General features: G+C 47.9%; 1 protein-coding gene across 1 annotated transcript in view; it reads left to right on the top strand.

The window, feature by feature from the left end:
• The window catches only part of TEKT5 (tektin 5), a 63,263-nt gene extending 36,807 nt beyond the window's left edge, over positions 1-26,456 (top strand). Inside the window, exons 6-7 of the mRNA XM_010370256.2 lie at positions 18,095-18,249; positions 26,158-26,456. Of these exons, the coding sequence (XP_010368558.2) occupies positions 18,095-18,249; positions 26,158-26,374 (372 nt within the window). The 3' untranslated portion in view covers positions 26,375-26,456. The remainder of the gene's footprint in view (positions 1-18,094; positions 18,250-26,157) is intronic.
• The last annotated feature ends 222 nt before the right edge of the window (positions 26,457-26,678 follow it).

The raw sequence follows: 26,678 nt of genomic DNA, 5'->3' as shown, positions 1-26,678 counted from the left end.
GCTCATAAAGTGGGTGTATCTTCAACTTCAGTAGGTTCTGTCAAACAGCTTTCCAGAGGTTGACAAATACTGACTTCCACCAGCCGCATATAAGTGGTTCAGTTTCTCTGCATCCTAGTCAACACTTAGAGTTGTCATCTCTTTCATTTAGATTACAAGACAATAATCAGATTCAAAGACAGGGGATACAAAGTTTCTTTTGTGGGTGGGTAATGAAAATGTTCTAAATTAGATTATAGTGATGGCTGGACAACTGTAACTATACTGAAAACCACAGTACATTTTAAGTGGGTGAACTTTTTGGCAAATTGTATCTCAATAAAGATGCTGAAAAAATTGAAAGGGGAATGACTTTCCTACAATGTGACTTACGTTATCATTTACCACTTAAAATCACTTTGGAAGTCATTGGTTATAGCATTGGCTTCACTCCTATTTCTCTACTGCCTTATCCTATTGATTCCTATCCTAAACACAGTTGTTTAAAAGCAGCTCTAGGCTGGGCATGGTGGCTCACGCCTATAATCCCAGCACTTTGGAAGGCTGAGGCAGGTGGATCACCTGAGGTCAGGAGCTTGAGACCAGCCTGGCCAACACGGTGAAACCCCATTTCTACTAAATATACAAAAAAATTAGCTGGGCATGGTGGTGCACACCTGTAATTCCAGCTACTCAGAAGGCTGAGGCAGGAGAATCACTTGAACCTGGCAGGCGGAGGTTGCAGTGAGCCGAGATCGCACCATTGCACTCCAGCCTGGGCAACAAGAGTGAAACTCTGTCTCAAAAAAAAAAAAAAAAAAAAAAAAAAGGCAGCCCTAATTTTTGGCTTTATATGCAACTAATTGTCCATGAATCTGAGTCTAGGCTTGAATTTCAAGTCAAAAAGGTAGGCTGGGCGCAATGACTCACACCTGTAATCCCAGCACTTTGGGAGGCTGAGGTCGGAGGATCACTTGAACCCAGGAGTTCAAGACCAGCTTGGGCAATCTAGCAAGACCCCATCTCGACACAAAATAATAAATTAGTCGGGCATGGTGGTGTGCATCTGTAGTCCCAGCTCCTCAGGAGGCTGAGGCAGGAGGGCCACTTGAGCCCAGGAGATTGAGGCTGTAGTGAGGATTGATTGCACCATTGTGCTCCAGCCTGGGCAACAAAGCCAAGACACTGTTTCAAAAACAAAACAAAAAGTAATTTGCATGTACCCAGTTGAATACTTTTCTGGAGAGATCTGTATAACCCAAATGTTTGTGCCTTTGATTATCTTTTCCTCTTGATATCAGTTTATTATATCTCAGGTGTTTGTTCATTTCTAGAGGTTCACTTCCATAGGCCTTACCTCTTTGGCTTCCAAATTTCTCAGCAAATAAATCAAGATGGCTGGGCACGGTGGCTCACACTTGTCATCCCAGCACTTTTGGAGGCCAAGGCGGGTGGATCGCTTGAGCCCAGGAGTTAGAGGCCAGCCTGGGCAACAAAAAATAAGAATAATTAGCTGGGCATGGTGGCACAAGCCTATAGTCCCAGGTACTCAGGAGGCTGAGGTGGGAGAATTGCTTGGGCCCAGGAGGCATAGATTGCAGGGAGCTGAGATCACACCACTGCATTCCAGCCTAAGTGATGAGCAGGACTCTCAAAAAATAAAAATAAAAATAAAAATAAATCAAGGGCAGTGGTTCTCTACACGGGGCAATTTTTTCCTCTAGGGGGTAGTTGGCAATGTCTGGAGATAATTTTGGTTGTCACACTGGAAGCGAGTACTACTGGCATCTAGTGGGTAGAGACCAGGGATGCTGCTAAATATCCTTCAACGCACAGGACGGCCTCCTCCACAAATTTTATCAAAGAGTCTATCAAAATGTCAGTAGTGCTGAGGTCAAGATACCCTCATCAGGGATGATTTGCTATGAACTCTTTGGTCATATATGACAACTCATTTGGGATTAGGTTCAGCCACATGTAATAGAAAACCTCAAATAGCACCAATTTAAGTAAGTTAGAAGTCTACTTTCCTCTCCCATAAAATAAATCTTGGGTTGGCAAGTTGGCTTTATGGTGTTATCAGATGCCCAGGCTGCTATTTTTCCACTTCACCATCCAAGCATTTATTTTTCACACTTAGACCTCATGGTCCAAGGGGGCTACTGGAGCTGCACCATCACATCTTAAGTTTGAGCTAGCAGGAAGATATCCGAGAAAGAGAAGGGCACAAGCACCCCCTTTTAAAAGAGACTTCCCAAGAGTCCCAGACAACATTTTGATTCCTTTCTAGTGGCTGGAATTAGTCACATGGCCTGGAGCTGCAAGGGAGTCTGGGAAATGTAGTCTTTTATAGTGTTCCACAGGTTAAGAGAAAATGGGTATTAATATGGCCCTTTCTATGTGTCAGGTAGCCACAATGCCACCTACATATAAACATATATAATCTTACATAACCCTCACAATAATCCTATATGGCAGGCATTAAAAATATTATTTCATAATTAAAAAAAATACTGAGGTTTAGAGAGATTAGGTAATTTGTACAAGGTTGAACGGGGGTAAGTAGTGGAATTGGGATTGGAACCCAGGAGTTCTGCTGGGTTCTGAAGGCCTACTTCTCCCAATGGACTGCACTCCCTCCATTTAGACTGGGAGCAATAAGAATGTGTAAATATGGTTGGAGGCTGTTTGTAAAGGCAACATTTTTTATGTAATTGGCTTTCGAGTTACCCGTGCAGCATTTGCATATATGTAAAAGAGATAACGATTCTTGAAGGATAAATTTAGTCCTCAATTTTTTTTTTAGGAAAGGCAGTTATTTCTCCAGCAGTAAATCTCTCTTCCTGCATTACAGAATTTAAGTTGCCTGCAAAGACAAATTCTTTCAAGCGAATCTGAATTTCCTATTGTCTTACATTAAAAAAAAAAGAAAACACAATGATCCCAAATGAAAAATCTCATCACAGACTGGGGGGGTTGGGGAAGGTAGGGTGGGGAGCAGGACAGTCCATGGCATGGTGGCAGACACTGGACTAAGCAATTTACACACTGTTTTAGGGGTCTTTAGAGAAACAGAAGCAATAGGATATACAGAAATATATCTGAGAGATTTATTATAGGAATTGGCTTGTGAGGTTATGGAGGCTGAGAAGGCCCACAACCTGCAGTCTGCATGCTGGAGACCTGGGTAACCTGGTAGTGTAATTCAGTTCCAGTCCTAAGGTCTAAGAGTCAGGGGCTGAGGCTGTAAGCCTCAGTCTGAGTCTGAACCAGCAGCTCTGATGTCCAAGGGAAGGAGAAGATGGATGTCCCAGCTAAAGCAGAGAGAGCGAATTCACCCTTCCTCTACCTTTTTGTTCTATTCGGACCCTCAGTGGGTTGGGTGATGCCTGCCCACATTGGACATGACCACTGAGTTCATCCATTCAAATGTTAGTTTCTTCCAGAAACACCTTCACAGACACACCTCAAAATAATGGTTTACCAGCTACCTGGGTATCCCTTTAAATTAACATATACAATTAACCCAGTCAAGCCAGTCAAATTGACATATAAAATTAACCACTGGCTGGGTGCAGTGGCTCACATCTGTAATCCCAGCACTTTGGGAGGCTGAGGTAGGTGGATTGCTTGAGCCCAGGAGTTTGAGATCAGCCTGGCCAACGTGGCAAAACCTCATCTCTATGAAAAACACAAAAATTACCTGGGTGTGGTAGCATGTGCCTGTAGTTCCAGCAACTCGGGAGGCTGAAGTGGGAGGATCCCTTGAGCCTGGGATGTTAAGGCTGCAGTGAGCCGTAATAGTGCCACCGCATTTCAGCCTGGACAACAGGGTGAGAACTTCTCTCAAAAAAAATAATAGAGCAGCTACCACACACACACACACGTGCACAGGCACACAATTTTACTTAGTTCCCCCAATAACCTTGTGGGCAAGTGTTTTTGTTTGTTTGTTTTTGTTTTTAGTTTTTTGAGACAGAGTTTCACTCTTATTCCCCAGGCTGGAGTGCAATAGCTCGGTCTCGGCTCACTGCAACTTCTGCCTCCCAGGTTCATGCAACTCTCCTGCCTCAGCCTCCCAAGTAGCTGAGATTATAGGTGCCCGCCACCACACCTGGCTAATTTTTGTATTTTAAGTAGAGACGGGGTTTCACCATGTTGACCAGACTGGTCTCAAACTCCTAATCTCAGGTGATCTGCCCACCTTGGCCTCCCAACGTGTTGGGATTACAGGCATGGGCCACCACACCTGGCCAGGCAAGTTATTATTAAGCTAGTTTTTATAGACGAAAGAACAAGTGCCCTACACAGTGTCTGGCAGCTAAAAAGGGCTCAATTGTTGTTGAGTGCAGATTGCATGAGGCACAGAGAGGTTGTGATCCATGCAAGGTCACACAGCAGGAGGTGGAATTGAACCTACATCTGTGCAACTATAGAGAGGCTCAGGAAGGTGAAGTAACCTGTCCCCAGGTGTATAGCACGTGGGAGGCTTAGGACTCCTGCTCCCTAGGCTCACCTCATCTCCACTGGCAGGCAGCCTGCTATATGCAGAGCACAGAGTTTGGGCGGGAAAGGGAGTGAGGTGAGTCCTCTACTCCACCGCCCTCTTCCCACCAGAGTTCCAGTTCCCAGGCAGGGTTGGGCGGGGAAGGCAGGGCTGGCTGCCAGATACAGGATGCCAGGACTCCTCCCATGGGGTGACCCCCTGAGCCAATCCCCAGCAGCCTCACCCAGCCACTAGGATATGCCAGGCTGTGCCCCAGAAGCCTCTTTTCCCCAGATTCCTCCAGCTTCATGGGAACAGGAAGGTTAACATCCCTGCGGAGGGGGCCTGCAGTGGGGAAGCCCCTCAGAGCTTGGGGGATGGGCAGAGAGATGCCAGCTCTGTCTGTGCATGTGTGTGTCTCTGCTTGTGTATATAACAGATCATTCTACCTGACCTGGGGAGGGTGGGGGTGTGTGTGCGTCTCTGCCTGTGTATACAAGGGATAGTTCTACCTGACCTGGAGAGGGTGTGCTGTGTGTGTGTGTGTGTGTCTGCCTGTGTATAGAATGGATTGTTCTAGCTGACCTGGAGAGGGTGCGGTGTGTGTGTGTGTCTGCCTGTGTATATAAGGGATCGTTCTACCTAGCCTGGAGAGGGTGGGAGGGCAGGTGGGGAGAGGAGCAGGACTTTCCTTTGGCATTTTTCAGATTGTGTGGGAGAAAAGCATGCACTGTGGGAAGAGCTGCATGCCACCTTTGCTCTGTGACCAGAGAGGTGTCTGCGTCTGCCAGCTCTGTGTGCCAAGGCAGTGAAGGGGTCCATACCTGCTAAGGTTTTCAAGAGTTCCTTCTCCCAGGCCCTGTGCTAATCACGTTGCTGGATTGTCTCACTAAACCTCACCTCCAGCCCATGGACTAGGAATGATTATGACTCCTGCTATAGTGGAAAGGCTCAGAGAGGGTAGGACATTGGCCCAAGGACACCCAGCTTGGATGTGCTGGAGCTGGGATTTAGACAGTCTGGTGCCAATGCTTCTCCTCTTGTCTTTTTCATTTTTTGGAGTCTTGCTCTATTGCCCAGTTTGGAGTGCATTCATGTCATCTTGGCTCGCTGCAACCTCTGCCTCCCGGGTTCAAGTGATTCTCCTGTCTCAGTCTCTCAGGTGGCTTGGATTACGGGCGCCCACCACAACACCTGGCTATTTTTTTTTTTTCTGTATTTTTAGTAGAGATGGGGTTTTGCCATGTTGGTCACGCTAGTCTCAAATCCCTGATCTCAGGTGATCCTCCCGCCTCAGCCTCCCAAAGTACTGGGATTACAGGTGTGAGCCACCGCACCCAGCCGTGTACTCTTGTCTTAAACACTTACACCCCATGGTGTGTATTTATCCATCCAGAGAGGCAGTGTTCACTGAGCACCTACTAATTGATTAATATATTCAAAGTCCTTGGAAAAGTGCCTGGTACACAATAGCAGTATGCTAAGTGTTGCATATTATCATCATCATCATTATTATTTACTGTGTTACAGACATTGATCCCATGTAGGCACTGGGAATTCAGAAGTGAGCAAAACAGACCAAAACCCCTTCCCAGAGGAAAAGCTTGCTTTTTAGTTAGGGGAATTAACAACAAAATTAATGAGTAAAACATACAGTATGTCAGGGATAAGGACTAGAGAGAAAATGAAGCAGGGAAGCAGGTGATTGGGGGTGCTGGCTGGTTTAGGGCTGCAATTTAAACTGGGATGTCAGGGAAGGGCTTCTTGGCTTGTGGATACCTGGGGAGGTACATCCCAGGTGAAGGGGCAGCTCCCCTATTTGATCTTGTTGCATTGGATTGCCCTGCAGAAAGACCATGTCACTAAACTGTCCCTCCAGCTCGGGATGAAGGTCCCCTGGGCTTCCTCCTCACCATGAAGCTTCAACCTGCTCTGTCTCCAGCCCCTGCCCCTGGCCAGCCCATGCAGCCATCTGCCTCTCTGGCATTGGGAGTCCCATTCCTCAAACTTCTGGAAGCTGTCATGGTGCCCCAGTGTTTCTAGTGCACAAGCAGGGGCTGCCCCCCAGACAGAGTGGGTGTGGCTTTTTTTTTTTTTTTTAAATGGAATCTTACTCTGTCACCCAGGCTGGAATGCAATGCCACAATCTCGGCTCACTGTAAGCTCTGTCTCCCAGATTCAAGCGATTCTCGTGCCTCAGCCTCATGAGTAGCTGGGATTATAGGCACACACCACCACCCCTGGCTAATTTTTGTATTTTTAGTGGAGACTGAGTGTCACCATGTTGGTCAGGCTGGTCTCGAACTCCTGATCTCAGGTGATCCACCTGCCTTGGCATCCCAAAGTGCTGGGATTACAGGCGTGAGCCACCTACCTGGCCAGATTTCCTCCCTTCTAATGAAGATGACCCTGGCCTTGAGTGACAGAGTCTGGACAAGATGTTAAGAGGCATGTTTTTTGGCAGAGGGCACACCCACATGGGCAGATTTGCCTTGGGTGTGAGTCATCGAGAGGTTCTAGGGAAGCCAATTCTGGAAAACCTGCAGACAGGCCCTGTAAAGAAATGGGAGGGGGACCAGGCGCAGTGGCTCATACCTGTAATCCCAGCACTTTGGGAGGCCAAGGTGGGCAGATCACTTGAGGTCAGGAGTTCAAGACCTGCTTGGTCAACATGGTGAAACCCTGTCTCCACTAAAAATACAAAAATTAACCAGGCCTTGTGGCACGTACCTGTGATCCCAGCTACCAGGGAGTCAGAGGCAGGAGAATTGCTTGAACCCGAGAAGCAGAGGTTGCAGTAAGCCGAGATTGCGCCCCTGCACTCCAGTGTGGGCAACAGAGCAAGACTTAGTCTCAAAAATAAAAATAAAAATAAAAAAAGAAATGGCAGGGGGGAGGAGGAGGGGACAATAGGGGGAGGAAGAAAGTGGAACGGGGTGGGGGTGGTGGAGAAACAGGCAGCTGTCAGTTCCAGTCTCAACCTGGGAAGGATATGGGGTGGGAACAGCCTCGGCAGTAGTCTCTGCCCCTGAGTGTCCTCCTCCTAGCTCTGCTTCAATTCTCTTTCACCTGTGTTATCTATGTACCAAGTGCAGGAGCACCATGTTCTCAATTTTACCGTATTCATGTGCCACCTGGACCATGACTGACTTTGTATTTCTATTTAAATTGAGTCACCTAAAAATTTCAAAAAATAGGCCGAGTGCAGTGGCTCATACTTGTATTCCCAGCACTTTAGGAGGCCGGTGTGGGAGAATCACTTGAGCCCCAGAGTTCGAGACCAGCCTGGGCAACAAGGCGAGATCCAGTCTCTGCAAAAAAACACTGAAACTAGCTGAGCATGGTGGTGTACGTCTGTAGTCCTAGCTACTCAGGAGGCTGAAGTGGGAGGATCACTTGAGGCCGAGAAGGTCGAGGCTGCAGTGAGGAGAAATTGTGCCACTTCACTCCAGCCTAGGTAAGAGACCCTGTGTTAAAAAGAAAAAGAAAATTAAAAAAGAAAAAAATTGTGTTTAAAAGAGACACAGCTGGGTGCATTGGCTCATGCCTATAATCCCAGAACTTTGGGAGGCTGAGGCAGGAGGATGGCTTGAGGCTAGGAGTTCAAGACCAGCCTGGCAACATAGCAAGACCCCATCTCCAAAAAAAATTAGTCAGGCATGGTGGCACACGCTTGTAATGCCAGCTACATAGGAGGCTGGGTTGGGAACATCACTTGAGCCCAGGCGTTCTAGGCTGCAGTGAGATACAATAGTGCCACTGCATTCCAGCCTGGGCAACATAGTGAGATCCAATTTCTACAAACAAAATAAAAATAAAAAATAGCCAAGTATGGTGGCATGTACCTGTAGCACCAGTTACTCAGGAGGCTGAGGCAGGAGGATCACTTGAGCCCAGGATTTTTAAGGTTGCGGTGAGCTATGATCATGCCATTGCACTCCAGCCTGGGCAATGGAGAGAGATCTTGTCTCTAAAAATAAATAAAATTAAAAATGAAAATAAAAGAGAAACTTCAGGTCACTTCAATAAATGGAAAACTATCAGCACTTGCTGTAACCTGAGGGTAGCTAGAAAATAAATACAAGGAAAGCAGAGCCAACCATTCAAATGCAGTCTGAGCCTGTGGCCTGCAGAAACTGCTCAATGCTGAAGCTGCTGTTTGTGAACCATGCAACATGGCCAAGGGCTAGAGAGACAAAGGTAGGCTGGCACCACGTGGGGCCTCATGTCTGGAAATGGTCAGCAGGTTTGAAAAAGAATTAACAAGGAGGTAACTGTCTCACTTCTCTCATCTAAAAACCAGGGAATGCAGGCGGCCTGTAATCTCAGCACTTCGGGAGGCCGAGATAGGCGGATCACTTGAGGCTGGGAGTTTGAGACCAGCGTGGCCAATATGGCGAAACCCTGTCTCTACTAAAAAATAAATAAATACAAAAATTAGCCAGACGTGGTGGCACATGCCTGTGTCCCTGTGTCTCCTGAGGCAGGAGAATCACTTGAACCCAGGAGGCAGAGCTTGCAGTGAGCTGAGATCCGGCCACTGCACTCCAGTCTGGGCGACAGAGCAAGACTTCGTCTCAAAAAAAAAAAAAAAAAAGATAAATAAAAATAAAAGCCAGGGAATGTTGCTAGAACCTTCTGCATAGGATTGGTTTGGTCCTATAATGAGATGATTCATGTGAGAGTCTTGGCGCAGGACCCGGCCTGGAGTAAACACTTGATAAATGGTCGTGTGTGGCTGTGCCCTTGTTCCTCTGCTTACACAGGAATTCCAGGAGAACTAATATGGTGCCTTTTTTTGTGGCCCTGTCCCCTACCCATGTGCTGTACATCAAAAGCATCTAATACATGTTTTTAACAGGAGGTGGAAGGGACTTGAGTTCCTGTGATGCTGGAAGTGACCATTTGTCTCACTTGTAGTGTGCACTTGTTCGTATGCACTTAACAGGTGTTTGTTGCATAAAAAGCAAACAGAGTGTAAAGTCCACCCAAATGTCCACTCCATAAGGACAGGGTTTTCCAGCTGTTCTGCTTACTGCTGAATCCACCGCCTGGAACAGTGCTTTGCACTAAGTAGGTGCTCAATGAACATTTGTTGCATCGACACATGAATCAGTGACTCTGAATGAATGAATGAATGAATGAAGAAAGGATTGAGCTTATGAATGAGTATTAGGTCTTCCTTTCCCATACTCAGGAGACAGGCCTTTTGTAAAGTTTCAGGTCCCCATCAGAGGCCGGCTGAGCCCTGAGCATGGTGACCAGGGAGTGGAGAAAGTGAACAAAGAAAGAGACAAAGTGGGCTCAGGTCACTGGCCTGACGCATCTCTAGATTTCTCTAGCAGCAGCACCTATTGGTGGAAAGGAGCATCCTGGGAGTTGCCCTGGATGGGCTCAGGGTGGGGCAGGGCCAGTGCATACCACAGGCAGCTGCTGCTGTTTATTTTTTTTAATTTTTTTTTGAGACAGGGTCCCACTCTGTCACCCAGGGTAGAGTGCAGTGGCGTGATCACAGCTCACTGCAGCCTCGACATCCCAGGCTTAAGCGATCCTCCTGCTCAGCCTCCTGAGTAGCTGGGACTACCGGTGTGCACCACCACGCCCAGCCCAGTGGCAGCTTCTTATCACCCACTGAACTCTCAGTAATGTCCTTTCCACCCCAGCAATAGGCTCTTCAAGTAAGGATGCCTAGATGGTAGGGGCTGTTTTCCATGACAGGGTATACACTGGGCAAAGTGGCACCAAGAAGCATTTTTCATCTATATAAGGCTTTATTTTCTTCTGTGCTGGGCTGAAGTGGTGCATTCTCAGGGTTGTACATCCCACCCACTGCCCCCACAAAGGGGAGGTTTCTGAAGAAAATCCCCAGGGCTTCCAAGAGAGGTGTTCCCCCATTGAGTGTTTATATGCCACTCACTTGCTGGGCCCAGAACATTCTTATGGGATAATGTTTAACCTGCGTGTGGGCTGAGTTGCTGTGGCTCACGGAGGACCAGGTGAGGGGCCGGCCTCCTTCCTAGGTGGGTTCCGGAGGAGGCTGGGTCCCCCTGCCCTCCCATAACCCAGCTTCCTGTCTTGACCCCACCAGTAGGAAACAGACATCCTTTTGTCCTCTTTAGGGAGCAAATTGCTATCTGTTTTTTCTGGATTTTTTTGTAAGCTAATACAGAAGCCAGGACTTGTATTCTTTGAAAAAATTCTGTTTTAAGCAATTTCTTGGTGCCCATAGGGTATGGATGGGTCCATGACTAAAACAGGCATTCCTGCATATGAAGATGTGTGAATGTTTTACAGCTTATGAGAAAGGAAAAAAACAAAGTGATTGTAAAATCCTTGAAGGCAGGGACTGGGTGTTATACTTGCAATCCCACCTCATTCAGGAGCAATTTACTGTGTAATCAGTTTTCCCCTATCTTAAATTCTGAGATGGGCAGGACTCTATAATTTGTAAGGCAAGTTGTTCCCAAATTTGAGTGTGCATAAGAGTCACTGGGGGGAAGCTGGTTAAAAATCTAGACTTCCAGATGCCAGTGTGATTCATTCATTCAATTAATGTTTATTGAGCTACTACAGTAAGTAGGGTTTCCAGATTTAGCAAAGACAAGTACAGGATGTCCATTTAAACTTGAATGTCAGATCAACAATTTTTTTTTTTTTCTTTGAGACAGAGTCTTACTCTTTTGCCCAGGCTAGAATGCAGTACAGTGTTGTGATCATAGCTCAGTGCAACCTCTACCTTCTGGGCTCAAGCAGTCCTTCCTCAGCCTCCCAGGTAGCTGGGACTACAGATGTGCACTATATGCCTGACCAATTTTTAATTTTTTTTATAGGGATGGGGTCTCACTATATTGCCCAGGCTGGTCTCAAACTCCTGGGCTCAAGCAATCCTCCCACCTCAGCAACCCCCCAAAGTGCTGGGATTACAGGCACAAAGATACCGTGGCTGACCAACAAATTATTTTTATTTTATTTTATTTATTTTTTTGAGACAGAGTTTCACTCTTGTTGCCCAGCCTTGCAGCCCAGTGCAATGGTGCGATTTTGGCTCCCTGCAACCTCTGCCTCCGAGGTTCAAGCGATTTTCCTGTCTCTGCCTCCCAGTAGCTGGAATTACAGGTGCCTGCCACCACGCCTGGCCAATTTTTGTATTTTTAGTAAGATGGAGTTTTATCATGTTGGCCAGGCTGGTTTTGAACTCCTGACCTCAGGTGATCTGCCTGCCTTGGCCTCCCAAAGTGCTGGGATTACAGGCGTGAACCACTGCACCCAGTCAAATTATTATTATTTTTCGAGACACGATCTTGCTCTGCTGCCCAGGCTGGAGTGCAGTGGTGCTTCATGGTTCACTGCAACCTTCACCTCCTGGGGTCAGGCTAATCCTCCCACCTCAGCCTCCTGAGTAGCTGGGACCACAGGTGCATACCACCACACCTGACTAATTTTTTTGTATTTTTTGTGGAGATGGGTTTTCACCATGTTTCCTAGGCTGGTCTCGAACTCCTGGGCTCAAGCAATCCTCCCACCTCAACCTCCCAAAGTGTTAGGATTATAGGTGTGAGCCACTGTGCCTGACCTACAAATCGTGTTTTAACATCAGCATGTCTCATGCAATAACTGGGGCTTGCCTCTGTGCATTCTTGCTACTATAACCAAGTACCATAGGCTAGGTGGATTGTAAACAACGAAATTTATTTCTCACAGTTCTGGAGGCTGAAAGTTCAAGGTCACGGTGCCAGCATGAGTGGGTTCTGGTGAGGGCCCTCTTCCGGGTAGTAGACAGCGTTTGTTTATTCTTCACCTGGCAGAGAGCAAAGTAGCTCTTTGGCCTCTTAGAAAGGCACTCATCCCATTCACAAGAGCTCCACTTCTCACCTAATCGCCTCTCAGAGGCCCCACCTCCAACACAATGGGACAGATTAAGCTTTCAATATAGGAATTTTGGGGGAACACAAACATTCAGACAGTCCCTTATAGAACATACATGAGAAAGTGCTTTGTTGTTTATGTGAAATTCAATTTTAACTAGGAGTCCTATGGTTTAACTGGTAACGCTAATGCTGTACCAACCACTGTTCTAGGCGATGGGAGAACAGCGTGAACAAAACACAGCCCCTGATTTCTGACAGCTTATGTTCTAGTGAGGAAGCAATTTCCTGGTGTCCCCATAGGATCTGGAGACAAATCGATCCACGCAGACAAATAGATCCAGGAAAGAAGGGGGAAGCCAGGTGAGGGGTGGCGTGATAGAGGTGGCTGTCCATTTTTAATAGAGTAGACAGGGACGCTCTTTCTTTGGAGGTGACATTTAAACAAGGACCTGGGAAGGTGAGATTTGGATGCAGTAAGTGTGTAGGGCTCAAGGATCTGCATAGATAATAAGCCCTTCTGGAAGAATCCGACGTGGAGATCTGTGAACGCCACTTGGAGAAAAATGACTTTAGGGTTTCAAGCCTCATGTCCACCTCTGATGATGCACTGAGCTGTTTGCAGCCCCTCTCTGGGCCTCAGTTGACTTCATATGTGTAGTGGGAATAGTAGTCACTGACTCGCTTTCTCACAGGGCCATTGTGGGTATCAAAGGATGTAAAAGATGGGAAAGGACTTCGTAAACTGAAAAGTGCTCAGCAGGGTCTTCACTGGCGCTGTCCAACAGAAATACAATGCGAGCCCCTTGGGTAACTTTAAAGTGTCTAGTAGCTGCTTGAAAAAGCAAAAAAAAAAAAAAAAAAAAAATGTGAATTTTATTTCATTTTATTTGTTTTTTGAGATGGAGTTTTGCTCTTGTTGCCCAGTCTGGAGTGCAATGGAGAGACCTTGGCTCACTGCAACCTCCTCCTCCCGAGTTCAAGCGATTCTCCTGCCTCAGCCTCCCCAGTAGTTGGGATTACAGGCACCCACCACCACATCCAGCTAATTTTTTTCTTTTTTTTAGTAGAGATGGGGTTTCGCTATGTGGGCTGGGCTGGTCTGGAACTTCTGACCACAGGTGATCCACTCGTCTCGGCCTCCCAAAGTGCTGGTAAAACAGGCGTGAGCCACCCTGCCCGGCACGAAATTGATTTTAATATGTTTTATGTAATGCATAATACTTTGGTAATATACCAAAGTGTTATTTTTACATGTTGTCAATGTAAAAATTACTACAGAGATATTTTATAACATTTTTCTTGTGCTAAGTCTTCAAAATCTGGTGCATGTTATATGCTTACGGCTCACTTAAGGCTCATCTCAATTTGCACTAGCCACACTGAAGTGCTTAACAGCCGTGTGTGACCCTTGGCCTCATGTTGGACAGCACAGGTTATATCATGAATATTATGTGAAGAGCCAGCCTCATTGTTTTAAAACATAGTGTATTAGTTTGAGACTAGCCTGGGCAACATAGCAAGACACCGTCTCTAAAAAATATAAAAAGAAAGTTAACTGAGTGTGGTGGCATGCACCTGTAGTCCCAGCTACTGAGGAAGCTGAGGTGAGAGGATCCCTGGAGCCTGGGAGGCAGAGGTTGCAGTGAGCCATGATCCCACCATTGCTCTTCAATTCGAGCAACAGAGACCCTGTCCCACAGAGGAGGAGGAGGGGAAAAGTGGGGATGAGGAGGGAGAAGGAGGGGGGAAGGGAAGGAGGGAGGGAAGGAAGGAAGGAAGGAGAAAAAGGAGAAAGAAAAAGGAGGAGGAGGAAGAGAAAGAAGGAGAAGGAGGAAGAGAAAGAAGGAGAAGGAGGCAGAGAAAGACTGAGGAGGAGGAAGAGGGGGAAGAAAAAGAAGAAAGAAGAAGCTTGTATAAGCTTTAGGGGTGGGCTGGCGGGAGATCAGACTGTGAGGCAGTGCCAGCCTCCAGTCCCAAGGCACATCTGGGAGCAGGCGCTAGGATGCAGAGGGGACACAGAAGGGGACAGGTGGGCCTGGACCCTCCCCAGGAGTGGCTCACACTCTGATTGGGGAACCCAACCTACCCTGTTGTGAACCAGTCTGTCTGAGGTGTGTTAGTGGAGACACAAACCTTTGCTTATGCCAGAGATGTGATTTGTTTCAATTGGGAGGATGGGATGAAACTTCTTGGAAACAATGGTATTTCAATGTATTGGTCTCGTATTTGAAAAATAGAGTGTGATCATTGGAATGGCTGACCTCTGATGAGCACTTAGTATGTGTTAGGGACTCTTGGAAAACTGTACGTGCAGTATTCCATTTTATTCTTGTCACACACTTACTGGGCGGATGCTTTTATCACCTCCACATAAGGACATGGATGCCCAAGGTCTTATATGTGTAGGTCTTATACGTGTAGTGGTGATACCAAGATTTGGCCCCTGGTGGTCTAGTTTCCAATTCAGCACTCCTGTTATTCCCAATCTGCCTCTGGTGTGTGCATGTGTGGATGGAGAATATATTGGAAGGTACAACTGTTTGAGTTTTTTGTTTTTTGTTTTTTGGAGATAGGGTCTTGCTCTGTCATCTGGGCTGTAGTGCCATGGTGCAATCATAGCTCACTGCAACCTTGAACTCCTGGGCTCAAACAGTCCTCCAGCCTCAGCCTCCCAGGTAACTGGGACTACAGACTTGCGCCACCATGCCTGGCTAACTTTTAAAATTATTTTGTAGAGATAAGGTCTTGGTATGTTGCCCAGGCTAGTCTCAAACTCCTGGGTTCAAGCAATTCTGCCACCTTGGCCTCCCAAAATGTTGGGATTCCAGGTGTGAGCCACTGCACCCAAACTTGAGTGTGATTTGAAGGTGCATTTGGGACCCTTCTGTTGTAAATCATTATCACTTATCACTGGTCTAAAATGGAAAAGGTAGATGGTATTGAACAAAGGCTGAATTAATTACCCCACGTCACTTGCAGATAGTACTTTCTGTTTTACATCATAGTCTTGTCTGTCTCTTTCCCCAGACCCCCATGATTTTGATGATGAACTTTCAAGTAGGGCTTCACTGGTTGTTTCTTTGAATTATCCTCTTCATTAATTACATGAACAGGGTAGAAATGCTCAAAGATGTTGACTTCCCATGGTCTTGTATCAAGGTAGCAGTCACATTCACAAAGCAGATGCCCTTGTATGGAAGAGCAGGTGCATCTCCAGCTGTGGAGACGTTCCTGGTGGAGCTGATGAATGGCTTCTCTAGGTGGTATAGAGTCTCTGGGCAAATTAAATTGAACTCTTCATGGTCATCAGTTGCTCGGGCACATCCTTCTGAGCGCTGGACGCCATCATGGCAGGACATCACTGCGTCATTTCTAGGCTTCTCAGGGACTGAGCACATGCAACCTCGCCATTGTATTCTGCTGAGTCTGGGAAGGGGTGTCAGGACAGCCTGTCCTCAAAGGGCCTTGTCACAGGAGAGGGACACCGTGACCAGCAGAACTGCTCACAGGTTGAGGGCCACTGGGTGACAACAGGGCGGAGAGTGGATGTTTCAGTCACGGGGATGTGACATGGTTTAGTGCCAGTGTCTCAGTTCTGGGTGTGTTTGTGGTTGGCCAAGTGCGCAAGGACGGGTTCCTTCTGGAATAAAAGCATAGGCTTTTGAGCCCATTCTTTGTTCATGCTCTCATTCTTTTATTTTTTGTTGTGGAAAGTTTCTAGTAACAGAAGTAGAGAGAATCATATCACAGACTCGCACCAGGTGCTGTGGACCACACCTGTAATCCCAGCACTTTGGGAGGCTGAGGCATGATGGCTGCTTGAGCCCAGGAGTTTGAGACCAGTCTGAGCAACATAGCGAGACCTCATCTCTTGAAAAAAGCTAAACAATTAGCCAGGTGTGGTGGTGTGTACTGTAGTCCCTGCTACTTGTGAGGCTGAGGCGGGAAGCTCATTTGAGCCCTGGAGGTTGAGGTTGTGGCGAGCTGTGATTGTGCAACTGCACTCCAGCCTGAGTGACAGAGCAAGACCCTTTCTCAGAAAAATAAAATAAATGAAAGACTTTCATATACCCAACACAAATGTTGACATTTCACCAATCGTGCCTTGTATTTGACTTTTTCTGATTTTCATTGCATTTTCTGTTGAGGCAGAAGAGTCAGTGAAGCTCACAGCTTGCTGGATTTTGAAGATGAATTTTCATCTATGTTTATATCTGTGCAACCTTCAGATCAAGATGTAGAACATTCTCAGACCTCAGTGGGCTCTTGCCTGCCCCTCCCTGAGATCTGCATTTTCATAGATTGTAGGATACAATGGTGACATCGTATTGGGAAAAATATTTTGACAGATAAAAACTTTTGTTTTCCTTCTTGCCTTCCTGCCTTCCTTTCTCCCTCCTTTCCTCTCTCCTCTCTCCCTCTCCCTCCCCTCCCTCCCTCCCTCCTTGCATTCTTATTTCTTTCCCTTCTTCCTTCTTTATTCACTAATCTAGTTACTAAGAGGGTAAACTCTGGATTTGTTAAAACAAACAAACAAACAAACAAAAAACAGACTGGGTGTGGTGGCTCACGCCTGTAATCCCAGCACTTTGTGAGGCTGAGGCAGGTGGATCACTTGAGGTCAGGAGTTTGAGACAAGCCTGGCCAACATGGCAAAACCCCATCTGTACTAAAAATACAAAAATCAACCAGGTGAGGCAGCAGGTGCCTGTAATCCCAGCTACTTGGGAGACTGAGGCAGGAGAATCACTTGAACTTAGGGGGCAGAGTTTGCAGTGAGCCCAGATCATGCCGTTGCCTGGGCTCCAGCCTGGGCGACAGAGCGGGACTCCATGTCAAAATAATACTAATAATAATGGAAAATACATACAGATCCAGAGTTTACCTTCTTCGTAATTAAGAAAGTAATTACGAAGAAGGTAAACTCTGGGTCTGTTTGAATACATACATACATATATATATATAAAATATATATATTATATATATATTATGGAAAACCCAGATTACGTGAAACTGGCTTAGAGATTGGCTTACAGATTGTTTCAGATGAACAGTCTCTGTCAATCTGAAAGGCCTGCCTTCCTCCTTCACTTCCTCTCCCTCTTCCTCTCCCTCACTCCCTTCCTTTGCTTTCTTCCTGCTGAGCACTGACAGGCAACTCTAATGGCTATTGGAGATTCAGAACAAAACTATCCATGGTACTGGCCCGTCTTCCATGTCCACAGTGCCCTGGTGACTAGAGGGTACCTGAAGCGGCTTCTCAGGGTTTCTAACCCTTTTTTTTTTTTTCCCCTGAGATGAAGTCTCACTCTTGTCCCCCGGGCTGGAGTGTGACGGCATGATCTCGGCTCGCTGCAACCTCCGCCTCCGCCTCCCGGGTTCAAGCGATTCTCCTGCCTCGGTCCTCCGAGTAGCTGGGATTACAGGCGCCTTCCACCATGCCCGGCTAATTTTTGTATTTTTAGTAGAGATGGGGTTTCACCATGTTGGCCAGGCAGGTCTACAACTCCTGACCTCAGGTGATCCACCCGCCTCGGCCTCCCAAAGTGCTGGGATTACAGGCGTGAGCCACCGCGCCTGGGGCCTCAGGGTTTCTTAGGAAGGGTGAACTCCCTGCCCCACAGGTACTCAAGGCCAGGGAAGGGGTATCGTAAGTGCCTGGCTGGAGGCTGACCTAGTTGACTTGAGCTGCCCCCAGGTCCCCAGTCAGAGGAGGTCAAAAGGGCCTGGTGGGTGGTGACACCTGTGTGTTCCCTCTCAGACGCTGCAGGAGATCTTCCAGGCCGAGAACACCATCATGCTGCTGGAAAGGTCCATCGTGGCCAAGGAGGGCCCGCTGAAGGTGGCCCAGACGAGGCTGGAGTGCCGGACCTGGCGCCCCAACGTGGAGCTGTGCAGGGACATCCCGCAGTTCAAGTAAGTGAGGGAGGCCAGAGGAGGCAGGAGAACCCCTGGTAATCCAGGAAGGCGGAGGGGTGGGTCTCAGGAGCTCCCAGGTGCACTGGGTCTGAAAAACGGACCCTCCCTCAATCAGGACATCCAGTCCCACAGCTCAACAGAGTGCAGGGTGCGGGTGGAGTTCTGAGATGCAGCTCGGGCTGTACCACTGCGTGGCTTCCTCATCACTGGGAGCCCCACCCTGTGCACTGTGGTCTTCTCACTTGCCTAAACTAGCGGTGGTTTTGTAACTCCGTTGTGCTCTAGAGACCCTCCTGTTTTCCTTGAAAGCCAAGGCAATGAATGGTAGCCTCCCAGGCGGTGGCTTTACCTTCTCTCTCCAGGCTCCCATGAAAGAGGCACCTGGCTCATTCCTCACTCATTTCCCACCTCCCTCTTTGTAAAGTTCTCACCATGAAGCCTTGGAAGAGCCTCATGAGCTCCTGGCAGACGGATTCCACCTATCCTGCTGTGCTAATGAGGCTGGTGTCTGTTGACGAAGGGCTTTCTCACAGGACGGGGTGAAAAGCTCATTCCAGCCTGGAAAGGTTTGTGGGGGTGGAGGGCGAGGATTGTAATAGGATGATGGCCAGACCAAAAAGGAACAGGTCATCAGACTAGGGGATTATTTCCCATGAACGTGCTGTATGACTTGGGGCAAACCACCTGGCCACTCTGTTCCCCCATGCTAGGGGCATTGTCTTAGTTGTCTATTGCTATGTAGTAAATTACCCTAAAAGGTAGTGACTTGAAAGAACCATATTTGTTATCTCAGTTTCTGTGGGTTAGGAATTGGGCTAGGTTCCTTGCTAGGTTCCACATGTCAGGGTCTTCCAGAGGTTGCAATCAAGGTGTCAGCTGGGGCTGTGGTCTTATCTCAAAGCTGGACTGGGGAAGGTTCCACATCCAAGCTCACTCCCATGCTTGTTGGTAGAACTCACTTCTTTGCTGGCTGTTGGCTGGCAGCCACCCTCACTCACCCATGGGTCTCTCCAGCATGGTGGCTTGCTTCAACAAAGCATGCAAGCCAGAAGGACAATTACAGTACCAGGAGCAAGGACATCACAGTCTTTTGTAACCTAACCATGGAAGTGACACCCATAACTCTTTCTGCATGCTCTTCTTTAGAAGCAAGTCTCTAGGTTCAGCCCATACTCACGGGTGTGATACCAGGAGATGGGGATCATTGAGGGTCATCCTTGGAACATCCTCCTATGGGCACTAACAGGGTTTCTGGTGGAGTGGGAGGAGACTGAGTTTGGCCACATTTCAGCTGCTCATTTGCTCCATAAACCTTATTCTGCATTCACTGTGCCCAGGGCTGTGCTCACCGGGTTTCATAGCAGTACTTCTTTTGACAAGATACTGAGTTGATATCCCCCAAGAGAAGAAGATGGAAAGGACCATCCTCAGGCTTCCTTGTGCACATTATTTCAGCCCTGGCTTACAGCAAGGGAAATTCACCCTGATGTCTAACTGCAATCCCTTGAGCTTCTTTTGAGTTCTATCCCTTTCAGTCTTACTCCTAGGGGAGTTGGGAAGTCCGTTACTCCTACTATTGTCAAATGGGAAGATAAATTGAGGTCCAGAGAGGTTGAAAAAGCTATCCCAGTCACACAGCACTAAGCCAGGGCTTCACTGGGCAGGGAGTGCAGGTCTTGGTCCAGCGATGGACCCTGCTCCCTCCATCCTGGTGTGGAGACCCCACTGCTAGAACTGAAAAGATGTCAAGAAGAGAGCTATCAGTTAGGAGAAAGAGGATAGATAATCAAGAAAAAGTGTTGGGTGGTGCCCAAGTGATGATTTTTGCACAGCCTCAGTTACCGCCTAAGTAACCATTTAGGAAATGGAAAAAGCAAGGTATATGTTGCTGTGGGGTGGAGGGGCAGGCAACGTGATTCAAGGCTTTGAACTTGAGGGCCTGGAGTCCCTCCCACTTTGGGATGCTGAGGCAGGAGGATCACTTGAGGCCAGGAGTTTGAGACCAGCCTGGATGACATAGCAAGACCCCATCTCTAAAAAAAAAAAATACAAAAATTAGCCAGGGATGGTGGCATGTACCTGTAGTCCCAGCTACTCAGGAGGCTGAGGCAGAAGGATTGCTTAAGCCCAGGAGTTGGAGGCTGCAGTGAATTATGATTGTGCCATTGCACTCCACCCTGGGCAACAGAGCAACACCCAGCAGGCCTGCTACTGGCTTGCTAGGTCTTCAGCCCTGGAAGTGGACTGGATGGGGTCTAGGTCCTGGGTGCAGAAGAGTAGGGGCTGGGCTCTGCTGACCTGTCTTCCACCTGCCCCTGCTTCTTCGATGCTCAAGCTGAACCCCAGCACCTCCTGGAGTGGAGGACTCAGGTGATCCCTTTGCCTCCCCAACAGGACTATTTTTTTTTCTTTAAATTGAGTCTCACTCTGTTGCCCAGGCTGGAGTGCAGTGGCACAATCTTGGCTCACTGCAACCTCCACCTCCCAGGTTCAAGAGATTCTCCTGCCTCAGCCTCCTGAGTAGCTGGGATTACAAGCACCCGCCACCATGCTCGGCTAATTTTTGTATTTTTAGTACAGACAGGGTTTCACCATGTTGGCCAGACTGGTCTCGAACTCCTAACCTCAAGTGATCCAACCACCTCCACCTCCCAAAGTGCTGGGATTACAGGCGTGGGCCACAGTGCCCAGCACCCACTGGGGACTTCTACAGAACAGGGCTTCTGGGGGAGTTGCCTGGAGGACCTACTGCTTTGGGGCAAGCTCTCTGCCTTCCCGTTTCCTGTTTAACAGTCATACCACTGAGGAGGACAGACAGAGAGCAAGAAGGTAGAGCATGTTTGGTTCAGGAGTCTGGCCGTGTGTGTGTATGTGTGTGTGTGTGTGTGCGTGTGTGTGTGTGTCTGTGTTTGTGCATGTTGTGTTTTGGTTTGTATGCATGGCTGTCTTGGGAACTGAGCAGATGATAGGATTCAGGCTGTCTCCCTTCTCCAATGGCTAAATTGTCCCATCTACACATGATCTTCCTTGTCCCCATCCCCTCCATTCCTGCCTTTGGGCCATCTTTTTCCTTTTCCTCCTGCAAGTGGTCTCTCTTCTCCTGACCTACTCCAGTCACTGGAGTCCCATCCATGCCTATCCCCCAGAAAGAAAGTCCATTTAAAATTGAACTTTAAAGTCTAGGTGTGGTGGTTCAGACCTGTAACCCCAGTACTTTGGGAGGCTGAGGTGGGAGGATTGCATGAGGCCAGCAGTTCGAGACCAGCCTGGACAACATAGCAAGACCCCATCTCTACAAAAAATACAAAAATTAGCCAGGCGTGGTGGTGTGCCTATAGTCCAAGCTACTCAGGAGGCTGAAGCAGGAGGATTGCTTAAGCACAGAAGTTGGAAGCTGCAGTGAGCTATAATCGTGCCACTGTACTCCATCCTGGGCAACAGAGCAACACCCTATCAAAAAACAACAACAACAACTGAATTTTAATTAAAATTAAATAAAGTTAAAAAATTCAATTCCTTATTCACACTAACCACATTTCAAGAGCTCAGTATCCACATGTGGCTAGGGTCCACCATATCAGACAACATAGCACCGAACATCTCCCTTGCTCTAGAAAGTTCTATTGAACAGTGCTGGTGGAAGTTTCCAGGCTGCTTCTGTCACTTGTCTTCGCTTCTCTCTAGGCCAGGCTTACCATGGGGAAGTTCACCCAGCTTCATGTCCTCTGGTCCTGAGCACAGTTTCATTGTCTCTTCTCTGCAGAGGTGGGACCCCCAACACAGTCCCACAGCCAAGCCACCGTCACAGCTCAGTTTGCTGCCTTCATTTCCCAGGGCTGCTATCACAAATTACTATAAACTGGGTGGCTACAGACAACAGAAGTTTATTCCCTCACAGCTTTGGGGGCCCAAAGTTCCAAATCAAGGTTGCTCTTCCTGGAGGCTCTGAGAGAGGCTCTGTCCCCTGCCACTCTCCCAGTTCCGGGAGACTGTCAGCAATCTTTGGCGTCCCTCAGCTTGTAGCTGCATCACTCCCATCTCTGCCTCTGTCTCCACATGGCCTTCTCCCCTGCATGTCTCCGTGTCTCAAACCTCCCTCTCCTTTCTCTTACAAGGAGATCAGTCATTGGATTTAGGTGTCACCCTAAATCCAGGATGATCTCATCTTAAGATCCTTAACTTCATTATGCCTGCGAAGACCCTATTTCCTAATAACATCACGTGCACCAAGGCTTAGGACTTGAACATATCTTTCTGGGGAACACATTCAATCCACTCCGTGTGGATTCACAATAACCTCCTAACCTTTCTCCTGCCTCTACTCTTGCCCCTTCCAATCTCATCTTACACAGCTGCCTGGAGGTTATCCTGAAACTCGAATCAGCATGTCCTTCCCTGTTTCAAACCCCCCACCCCCACCCCATGGCTTCCCACAGTGCTGAGAACAAACCCAAGCCCTTAATTTTGCATGTGCTTTTCTCTTTTTTTTTTTTTTTGAAATGGAGTCTTGCTGTATTGCCCAGGCTGGAGTGTAGTGGCATGATCTCAGCCCACTGCAACCTCTGCGTCCCGAGTTCAAGCGATTCTCCTGCCTCAGCCTCCCGAGTAGCTGGGATTACAGGCACAGGCCACCACACCTGGCTAATTTTTGTATTTTTTTTTTTTTTTTAAGTAAGGATCAGGTTTCACCATGTTGGCCAGGGTGGTCTCAACTTCTTGACCTCAAGTGATCTGCCCACTTCAGCCTCCCAAAGTGTTGGGATTAGAGGCTGCAACCTCTGCCCCCTGGGTCAGCCTCCCAAGTAGCTGGGATTACAGGTGTGCACCACGACACCTGACTAATTTTTTGTGTTGTCAGTAGAGATGGCGTTTTGCCACCATGTTGGCCAGGCTGGTCTCGAACCCCTGACCTCAAGTGATCTGCCCATCTCAGCCTCCTAAAGTGCTGAGATTACAAGCATGAGTCACCACGCTCAGCCAAAATTTAAATTTTAAATTAAAGGAATACAATTAAAAATGCAGCTTCTCAGTTCATTAGCCCTGTGGGGCTGGTGGGTACCATATTGGATGGTACAGATATAGACCTTCCCATCTTCACAGAAAGTTCTACTCCACGGCACTGCTAAAGCCTACTTTCCCTCTTGGCCTTCACACATCCAGCTCAATCTCATCTTTCTTCTCTGCTCAAAGTCATCTCATGGGAGGCTGAGGGAGGAGGATCACTTGAGCCCAGGAGTTTGAGACCAACCTGGAGGCAAAAAAAAGAAGTCCCATCTCTATAAAACTTTTTTTTTTTTTTAATTAACCAGGTGTGGTGGTGCATGCCTGTAGCTTCAGCTATTTGGGAGGCTGAGACAGGCGGATCTCTTGAACCCAGAGATTTGAGGCTGCAGTAAGCTATGGTGGCACCACTGCACTCCAGCCTGGGTGACAAGGGAGACCTTGTCTAAAAAATTAAAATTAAAATTAAAATCAGCTGGGTGTGGTGGCTCATGCCTGTAATCTCAGCATTTTGGGAGGCTGAGTCGGGCAGACTGCTTGAACCCAGGAGTTTGAGACCAGCCTGGGCAACATGGTGAAATCTTGTCTCTACAAAAAATGTAAAATTAGTCAAGTGTGGTTTTGCACACCTCTAGACCCAGCTACTTCAGAGGGTGAGGCTGGAGGAACGCTTAAGCCAAGGAAGTTGAGGCTGCAGTGAGCTATGACTGCGCCACTGCACTCTGGCCTAGACAGAGTGAGACTCTGTCTCAAAAAGAAAAAAGAAAAAAATGTCCTCTCCTCAGAAAGTTCTAGAAAAGCAAAGCCTCAGAAGGAGAGGGGTGGGGAAGCAGTACGGGGCAGCTCAGCCCTAGCTGATCCTGCAAGGGGCTCTAGACCGTGAAGTGCATCATGGAGATGTTTGCACCAGAGGCCCTTTGTACCTGAGTCAGCCAGTCATTGCCTGTGGCCACTGGCAGGGACTCTACTCCCAGGTGAGATAGCTCTGATTGGCTGAGCAACATAATTCTCTGGAGAAGTGCAGACCTGTGGGCCGCTAGCTGCCAACACTCACTCATAGCAGCTGGGGATGGTGCCCTGGCCAGTAAGGAAGACTGAGTGAGGCTCTTATCTAGACGAGGCTGGCCCTGTTATCCTGTTTAGGAAAAAATTATAGGGCTGAGTGCGGTGGCTCCCGCCTGTAATCCCAGCACTTTGGGAGGCTGAGGCTGGCGGATTGCCTGAGCTCAGGAGTTCGAGACCAGCCTGGGCAACACGGTGAAACCCGTCTCTACGAAAACACAAAAAATCAGCTGGGTGTGGTAGCGGGCTCCTGTAATCCCAGCTACTCGGGAGGCTGAGGCAAGAGAATTGCTTGAACCTGGGAGGTGGAAGTTGCTGTGAGCCGAGATGGCACCACTGCACTCCAGCCTGGGCGACAGGGAGAGACTCCGTCTCAAAAAAAAAAAAAAGAAAAAATTGTGATAAAGTACGCATAACACAAACTTTACCATCATTGACATTTGGTACATTCACGATGTTGTGCAGCCCTCAGCATTCTCTAGTTCTATGACATTTTCATAAACCCAAAAGGAAACCCCATACCCATTAAAGAATCTTCTACATTCTCCCCACTGCCTGACCTTTGGAAGCCACCAGTTCACTTTCTTTCTGTGTGGTTTTGCCTATTCTGGACGTTTCCTATGAATGCAGTCATGCAATATTTGTCCTTTCGTGTCTGACTTCCTTTGTTTAGCATGATGTTTTTCAAGATTCATCCATGTTGTCACAGGTATTAGTATTTCATCCCCCTTTTTTTTTTCTTTTTTTTGGGATGGAGTTTCGCTCATTCGGAGTGCAATGGTGCGATCTCAGCTCACTGCAACCTCCGCCTCCTGGGTTCAAGAGCTTCCCCCGCCTCAGCCTCTCAAGTGGCTGGGATTATAGGCACGCGCCATCATGCCCGGCTAATTTTTTGTATTTTCAGTAGAGACGGGGTTTCACCATGTTGGCCAGGCTGGTCCTGAACTCCTGACCTCAGGTGATCCACCTGCCTCCGCCTCCCAAAGTGCTGGGATTACAGACGTGAGCCACTGCACCCGGCTGTATTTCATTCCTTTTTATTATAGCTGAATAATCTCCCATTTTGTGGCTTTATTACATTGTGCTTATCCACTCATCCATCCATCCATGGAGATTTGAGCTGCTTGCACCTTTTGGCTATCGTGAATCGGGCTGCTGTGAACATTCATGTACACATTTTGGTTTGAACACCTGTTTTCCGTTCTTTTGGGTATATACCCAAGAGCAGGACTGCTGGACTGTATGGTAAGTCTATGTCTAACTTACCAAGGAATGTCCAGATTGGTCTCCTGTTCTGTTTTACCATCCTGTCTTATTTCTTCCTTTGTGTACATTACCCTTGACAGTTCTCTTGTGTATTTACTTGTCTACCTATTCTGCCTCTTGCTTCCCCTGGAGGGCTGAGCCTTGCCTGTCTTGCTTGCTGCTGTCAGGCACAGTTCCCAGTGCACAGTGAGTACATCTACCTTGAACCTAATAACCTGTGCCAGGCTGGGCACCATGGCTAATGCTTGTAATCCCAGCACTTTGGGAGGGCAAGGCAGGTGGGTCACTTGAGGTCAGGAGTTCTTGATCAGCCTGACCAACATGGTGAAACCCTGTCTCTACTAAAAAAAAAAAAAAAAAGGTCAAAAATTAGCTGGGCGTTGTGGTGCGTGACTGTAATCCCAGCTACTTGGGAGGCTGAAACAGAATTGCTTGAACCCGGGAGGCAGAGGTTGCCGTGAACCGAGATCATGCCACTGCACTCCAGCCTGGGCGATAGAGTGAGACTCTGTCTCAAAAAATAAACAAATAAAAATAAATGAATAACCTGTGCCTTCTCCTCTTCCCTCACCCCAGGCTGGTTAACGAGGTGTTCACCATCGACGACACCCTGCAGACCCTCAAGCTGCGGCTGCGGGAGACACAAGACATGCTGCAGCTGCTGGTCATGACCAAGTGCCGGCTAGAGCACGAACTCGCCATCAAGGCCAACACCCTCTGCATCGACAAGGAGAAGTGCATGGGCATGCGTAAGACCTTCCCCTGCACCCCGCGCCTGGTGGGCCACACCTGAGCACCGCCCTGGCGCCTCGTTCCACGCTGGCATAAAATTGGAAGAGGCTGAGAAACAAAGTAAAACAGTATTTTGTTTGGAAGGGGCCGAATTTCTCTTTTTCGTACCTATTTGTTATCTGTATTTCTCTCTCTGTCTCTATCTCTCTCTCTTACCTGTTTGTCACCTTAGGAGCACAGTGTAGACCATGGTGTTTTAAGATTAGACTTGATAGCTCAAAATCTAGAGCCCAGCACTGTGACTTAGGACCTGTGTGGCCTGGAACAAGTTTCTCACCTGTGGTCCTCATCTATGGAATGAGGAT

Source organism: Rhinopithecus roxellana, chromosome 20 (assembly GCF_007565055.1).
Source record: "Rhinopithecus roxellana isolate Shanxi Qingling chromosome 20, ASM756505v1, whole genome shotgun sequence".
NCBI classification, from domain to species: Eukaryota; Metazoa; Chordata; class Mammalia; order Primates; family Cercopithecidae; genus Rhinopithecus; species Rhinopithecus roxellana.
This window is presented reverse-complemented; position numbering and strand designations above follow the sequence as displayed.